General features: G+C 50.6%; 1 protein-coding gene across 1 annotated transcript; it reads left to right on the forward strand.

The window, feature by feature from the left end:
* The first annotated feature begins 2,378 nt into the window (after positions 1-2,378).
* LOC120849225 (uncharacterized protein K02A2.6-like) lies at positions 2,379-3,457 on the forward strand. The gene has a single exon (XM_040221405.3). The coding sequence runs from the start codon at positions 2,429-2,431 to the stop codon at positions 3,317-3,319; it is 891 nt and encodes a 296-aa protein (XP_040077339.1). The 5' UTR covers positions 2,379-2,428; the 3' UTR covers positions 3,320-3,457.
* Positions 3,458-6,950: the final 3,493 nt, after the last annotated feature.

Raw genomic sequence — 6,950 nt, forward strand, 5'->3', positions numbered from 1 at the left:
GTCTTTTTTTTTTTCTTGTGGGCTGCTTGTTCTGCAACGAGTGATTTCAAGAAAAAAAAATCAGCAAGTTTTTGCAAAATTTCGAAAGACGTTGCGAACGTCGCTGTTGAAGCCGCAGGATCACAGCGTGGTTCATGTTCCGAAGTTCCGCGATTATAAGCTGCGCCATTGTAAACTCATTTCCTTGACGTCACACTTCGAGCAGAAGAAGCTCTTGTCGAAAAAATAATCAGCGACGGACTCACCCGGTCTGTGTCCGCCGGAGCATCATCTCGTAGAGTGCGAATCGTCATCATCGGGGAACACCATCTGTAGTTCTTGAGCCCATTTCGACCAAGTTTCCAGTCGCTTCCCGGTCGTTGGATGCCACTCAAGCCGTCCCGCTCACCTTCGATGAAGCAACAGCGAGCGTTATTTCATCGCTCCACCCGGACTGCGTTGCGCCGCCACCGTGTTGATATGCGCCTCCCAGTCCCGCGCACTTCATGGCGCTCGCTGCCGACGACGAGTCAGAGAAGGCGGTAATGGACGCCGTCAAGTCTGGCATCGCGGTCACCGATGCGAAGCCCGGTTGCGACGCCAGGGTCCGTACGAGCTCACGGTCCGCGGCCATGGCTGTGCTTTCTCGTCGAGTCAACGGGAACACTGAACGGCCTCTCGTCGGTGGCGGAAACAATGGACGCGCACCACCGCCCGCGAAGAAGACTCACGTTCGTCGGCGTGAACGTGGCTGTCGCAGCCACCACTGTTCCGGGGAGGCTCAGCGGTAATCCCACTTCGGAATGCTAAAGTTTTCGAAGTAACATCATCGAACGTTCATTAAAAAACTGGTTTATTTAAAGACAACAAAACTGACGGCTGATCAATCCGGCACCATCTGGATGATTATATGGGTATGGATACTACTGCGGCACCTTGCAACGCACTTTGTAACGGGCGGTAGCTTGCGCCACCTAGCTTAAGTCTAAAAAGCGACGTATTTGCAAACGTGGTCGGTCACGCTCGCGACTGATAGAAATACCAAGAACTCAAACGCGTCACGACAGCAACAGACCCCAAATCATTCGAATTTTAACACTGCAATGAAACCACGCGGAGCTCTCAGACGCAGACACGATGAAGCTTGTTTTTTCTGCGTCGACGAAACTCAGGAGCATCGATTTCGCGACCCGGTGCACCACTACACAAACTGCACTGCTTTATAATCCGACTGAGAACTAGTGCCACTAAATAAGCTACGCTTCGACGACAGAAGATTGCTCGTCGATGTTGGTGGGGCAAATAACACGTAGCACTGATGATTAAACGATGGAATCACAGACGTAGTCGGTCATGCTCGCATATTTGTTGATTGTCACCAAGCAATCACTTTCTTTGTACGCGGTGTTCGGATTCATCCGCCAAGCGCCTGACTTTTGCGGGTTGCGATGTGATATCAGCCTCCCGAAGCTGGTGGATCAAACGGTAATAGCGTATCTCACTCGCTGTTGCAGGCTGCTCACCGCGTCCGTGTAACCAGAACGAACTGGAAACGACAACAACTACGCTGAGACCGCAGCGGCTACCTTTCATATTCCTGAAGATATCAACTAAACGTACCTTTCACAGTTTTTCTTGCGCTCTTGTGAGGGGTAACCACTGCGTCAACGCAACTATTGTTGTCGTTTCCAGGCGGCTCATTTCTTGATCGCCACGCCGGGAAGCTACGCGTCCACAGCGTGTGCGCAACTTATAATGGTCACTACACTCATTCTGGTACGGTGCAATCGCAGACGTAGTCGGTCACGCCTGCCACCGGAACGCTGAGAACTTGATCAGGGGGCTCACGTACAGCACTGAAACGCCACAGCGCTCGAAACAACGCGAGCTGCTGACGCCATTTCATGACACAGACACAGCGACGAAGCACAATGTTGTCCTCATTTCATGGTGAGCGCAGCTAAGCATACTCGGTGCATGCTCTGATTATCCTTTCAGCGCACTTCCATAGTAAACTTTTCGTTCACTAAAAGAAACCTTAGAGAGGCAACTGATAAGTCACTGCACGAATACTTACAAGATCCTTCCAGCTTACTTCCATAACGTTCTTCTAGTGCACTAAAAGATACCCAGGACAGGCTACTAGTAAGACGCTTCGCATGAACTTTGAAGCTACTTAGGTCTTAGCTAGTTTACTAAAAGTATACTATTACAGTACTTACTTCAAGCATACTAAGAAAGGACACTAATAGTACAAGCCTACTTCTGGCTAGCATCCTTTAAGGACAATTTTAGTATACTTCTTGAAAATGAGTATCTTAAAAGACCGTAAAGTATACTTAAAGTAACCTAGTTTTCGCTAAGGGAAGCGCCTCTTCACCCCTAGGCATGGCCGACAGCACCGTGGAGACGACTACACCTGGACTTTGCAGGCCCGTTCCGCGGAACCATGTTCCTAGTCGTGGTGGACGCGCACTCAAAGTGGCCAGAGGTGTTCACCATGCAGAGCACTACGACCGAGCGCACTGTGAGGTGCCTACGTGAACTTTTCTGCAGGTTCGGAATTCCGGAAACAATCGTTTCAGACAACGGGCCGCAGCTGGTGTCCGAGGAATTCAAGGTGTTCATGAGGAACAACGGGGTCAGACACGTCGTGAGCGCCCCATACCACCCGAGCACAAACGGCCTGGCAGAACGGTTTGTGCAGACACTGAAGTCTGCACTACGCAAGTCATCTGCTGGTGAGTCTCTGGAAGAAGCATTGCAACACTTTTTACTGACGTACCGGAATACTCCACATTCAACAACAGGAGAGACGCCAGCAAACTTGTTGATGGGCAGAAGATTGCGTTCCAGGTTGGATGTAATCAAGCCTACGGTAGAGGGGAAAGTGATCCACAAGCAATTTATACAAAGTAAGCAACGGAGGACAAGCAGAGAAGAAATCTGCCCTGGTGACAATGTCCTAGTGCGAAATTACAGGAGTTCGCCGAGGTGGTTACGTGGTACCGTCCTCAAGAAGACTGGTCCAGTATCTTACCAAGTCCAGGTTACCACGCCTCGAGGCAAGTTCATCTGGCGTCGGCACCTCGATCAACTTTTGAGCCAAACACGGCCAACGGCAACGCCGGTACCTTCGGACACCGACGACGCTGAGGGGTTCCTGGTCTTTTCACCAGGCGAGCCAAGTGTCCCGGCCACGGTACAAGAGCATGGGCCACAGCAGCCTCACACCATCCCGCAACGGGATCCTGTACCTCCTACAGGCCGATCTACTTCTGAAGGACGCTACCCATCGAGAGAACGGCGTCCGCCTGACAGATACCAAGCTCGCTCCTAACTTTTGTATAATACTGCCGTTGGCGCTGCTACGTAATTAAAGGGGGAGGAGTGTTGTGTAGTTACCGCCAAGCGCGCGCTACTGGGACTATAGTGGCGGCGCTTTAGTTCCTTCGCTCTTCTTCTTTATCGTCGTGTCAGTTTGAGAGCACGAGAGGTTCGTTCTAGTTCCACGCTCCATGGAATAAACCTCGGGCCATGGTCCTCCGGTCTACTGTGTCTGTTGCCCCGTCAAGACACGACAAGGATCGCCCCCAAAAGGAGTGCGGAAGCAATGCCCCCATTCAACCGGAAACAGGCCAGGAATCGGAACTCTAGCCTGAATGTAAATCAGGCCCCACGTTGGGCGCCAATTATGTAGGGTTCTCGGCTGATTCCCCGGGCCCCTGTCTCCGGATGAACGTGACACAGCAACGCATAGCTCTCGGCAGAAGGGGTTTATTCCACTCACATTCTGCTGGGGGGTTTCGGGATCGGGACAGGCGATCGAGGAAGCCTGGAGGGGAAGCGCCGCCACTGTATGCTGCATGCCGATCGTCCGTGCGGTGCTAGTCTGCACCGCATCCTGTGGACGTCGCCGTCGAGGGTCAAATCCGGGGTCTAAGTCCGGACCATGTCACCGGGCCGTCGCCCGAGCCGGCGGCGCGGTCGCCACCCAGCGCGAACGTCCGTCGTGCCCCGTTTCCCGCGCCAGAGTCTCCTTTCTCCAAATCTCCCGTCGACCGTCGTCCCAGCTTCCCCCGTTCCCGCCGTCGCCGCGCACCAGACCAGCGGGGGCCTCTTGTTTCCCATCGTGGGCGGTCTCTCGCTGGAGCTCCCCGTCTCCTCTGCCGCGGCACGAGCAGAGCCTTGGGCGCCGACGCTGTCCGGGAGGGGGGTCCTATGATGTCCACCGCCGACACCGCCAATGTCTTCAAGATGGGTCACGAGGGAGGAGGCGCTCGGGAACCAAACCTCAAAGGCGCCGTCCTTGCCACGGAGGGGACCGAAAACGAGTCTCCAGGCGCCGGCGTCCGGTTGTCGACGAGAGGGGGGCTGACAAGACCCCACAGTGTCCAGTGTCAAGCATAACACGTGGCTACCGACGTTGTCGACGTTTCGAACACTTACCGCTTTCGACAAAAGTCGTGGCACCAGGGCTAACTTTCTGGAAAGACTCGAAGTCATCCTTGAGTCCAACGCCATCATGAACAGTAACTAAAAACGATCCACTATTCAATCGGTGGGTGGCGAAACGTACTGTAAAACCCTTAAAGGGACCATGAAATGAATTTAAAATCTAATTTCATCCACCGCACGTCGTAAAAGGTGTGAAAAGAAACACAAAAACACAAAACTAGGGAGCCAAAAAAAAAATATTTGCTATAGAACTTTTAAAAGAAAACTGGACTCTTTTGCGACTTCTTTCCTTCGAAAGCTCTGCCTTTTCACTACGATGCATCCGCAGAAATGGAGCACGTCAGCCGAATCCACGTCGCCTATTGGGTAAGAGCCTACCTCACCAGCACCGCGATCGTAAACAATAATAGCCGGCGAATGTTTCCTAAAAGTTTTGTTAAATAATATTCAGACCCACATTTTGTAGCATAATTAGAGATGTGTGGCGAAAATTGCCAAATTTGATAATGCTGAGAGCCAAGCGCCATCTATCGTGTGGTAAACGAAGCAACTACTGCGCGTGCGCAGTAGGGCAGTGCTGGCAGTGGCAGGGCCGACTGCCGGCTGGCAGGGCCTTCCTCTCAAAACTCTGACTGACTGAACGTTTATTTTTCTACGTGTTCATCTCGCGCGTGCCGACTTCAAGCAGCAAGAAAAAAATGTACTTAAAACAGACCACGACGAACAAGAACGCTGGATCCACAAACACCCGAAATGAGCGACAACAGCCGCGAATCGCGCTCCGACGAAGCTCTCAGAATATAGGCCTAGCAGGCACTCCGACTCGGCGCAGCGTTGCTCCGTCGCAAGACCGTCTGTCTGCCTGCGACCGGCTGGCGTGCTGAATGGAATATGCCCGCGCTACCCTTATGGGGTACCCTTGTGGACCCTTCCCGTATAATAGTTTGATCGCTGACCTCAATTTTACGTTAAGAGGTGAGGTCAATCTCTTCCCCTTGTTTTCCGAGGCAGTGTTGACGAACACTCGTCGAAAAGGGACCCTCGTCCATTCTCTCTTCTTTGTTTTGTGTGATATAGAGCTGAAATAAACGCTGTATGGATTACCTTCGTAACACGGTATGTACACTTTGTTATTGGTATGCCATTTTTATCCTGACAGACTGCACGTCACTGTCGAGCTATAACCGTTCGTGAGAGGTATACGTGCAATACCGGTCCAACCTTTCTTTGCCGAGTGTCGCGTCAGTATCTAGTTGCAATCGTAAAAGATCGGTCCCGAAGCGCTTACCAACAGCGCGAATACAGTAAAACCTACCGGCGCACCCCAAATCGTCGCCGCTAATGCTCCCATCTCCTACTGCCGAGAGAAGTTCCGGTTCCGGAAATAGCGTACGTCACGGCTTGTTTTGCGGTCAAGAAAAAGTCGATATTTCATTAATTTTTTGAGTAGAAGTTAATAAACCGAGACGAAAACGGATGCCTGTTCGGCATTCAGTGAACATTGACGGTTTAATGTAAAAGTTATCTGGAAAAAGTAACAAAAGTCATTTCATGGTCCCTTTAATGTTCGCGAGCCCTCAATTTTCGCGAATTGAAGAATTCGCGAAATTTAAGGGTGCGCGAAAATTTCGGTCCTTAAGATTTTCAATGAGGCGTCTGGAATTCGCGAAATTTAGTGGTCGCGATTATGTCATCTGTAACCGATTCGCGAAAAATAGGGGCCGCGAAAATAAAGGGTTTTACAGTATCCGCATCTGCGGAGTCATAGGCGATGCGTACTCTAAGTGGCTGGAAGTTTACACTATGCCTGCCACGACGTCGAAACACGTCATTGACGGTCTCTTTTACCTACTTTTGCCCTACCGAAAATACTTTTCTCTCATAACGCGCCAAATCTTGTTTCAAACAAAATAAACAAGTTTTTGAGAAAAAAAACGGCATCAGGCATCACATTAGTGCACCATACCATCCTGCAACTAACGGGCAAGCAGAGCAGATGGTGTGCGAAAACAAAAAAGAAAAAAAAGCTCTTTTGATGTTTACGGAAGAAGCAGTTCAGTGAAGAATCGCCAGGTTCTTGTTCCGGCAGCACGCGACGGTCTCATCTTACACGTTAAAAACACCCGCCGAAGCAATATTCCTCGGACGGAGAGCCACACTTCTCGATCTCATGATATTATGGCTTACGAACGAAGATCGAGAGATTCCCAGATCGGGAGTAATTGCAGTTTATTCGGTCGGACAACTCGTCTACGTAAGGAACTTCAGCGGAAGTCGGGCCTTCCATGTAATACTTGAGTAAAAAAGGCTCTATGTTGTTCGACCAGAAGATGTCATCTTTCTGAATACGTTGGATATCAATGCCCTTGAGTGTAAATATAACTAAATCACAAAACTCTCTTTGTGTATTGTGTAACTGCCCTTGTATTTGATAGTAGAAGCTATGGTGGTGATTTAAACCTTTCACACCACGCTCCTTTTTTTTTTTTTCGCCTCATACTCCTTTGCGGTTT

Source organism: Ixodes scapularis, unplaced genomic scaffold (genome assembly GCF_016920785.2).
Source record: "Ixodes scapularis isolate PalLabHiFi unplaced genomic scaffold, ASM1692078v2 PGA_scaffold44__24_contigs__length_19508400, whole genome shotgun sequence".
In the NCBI taxonomy this organism is placed as follows: Eukaryota; Metazoa; Arthropoda; class Arachnida; order Ixodida; family Ixodidae; genus Ixodes; species Ixodes scapularis.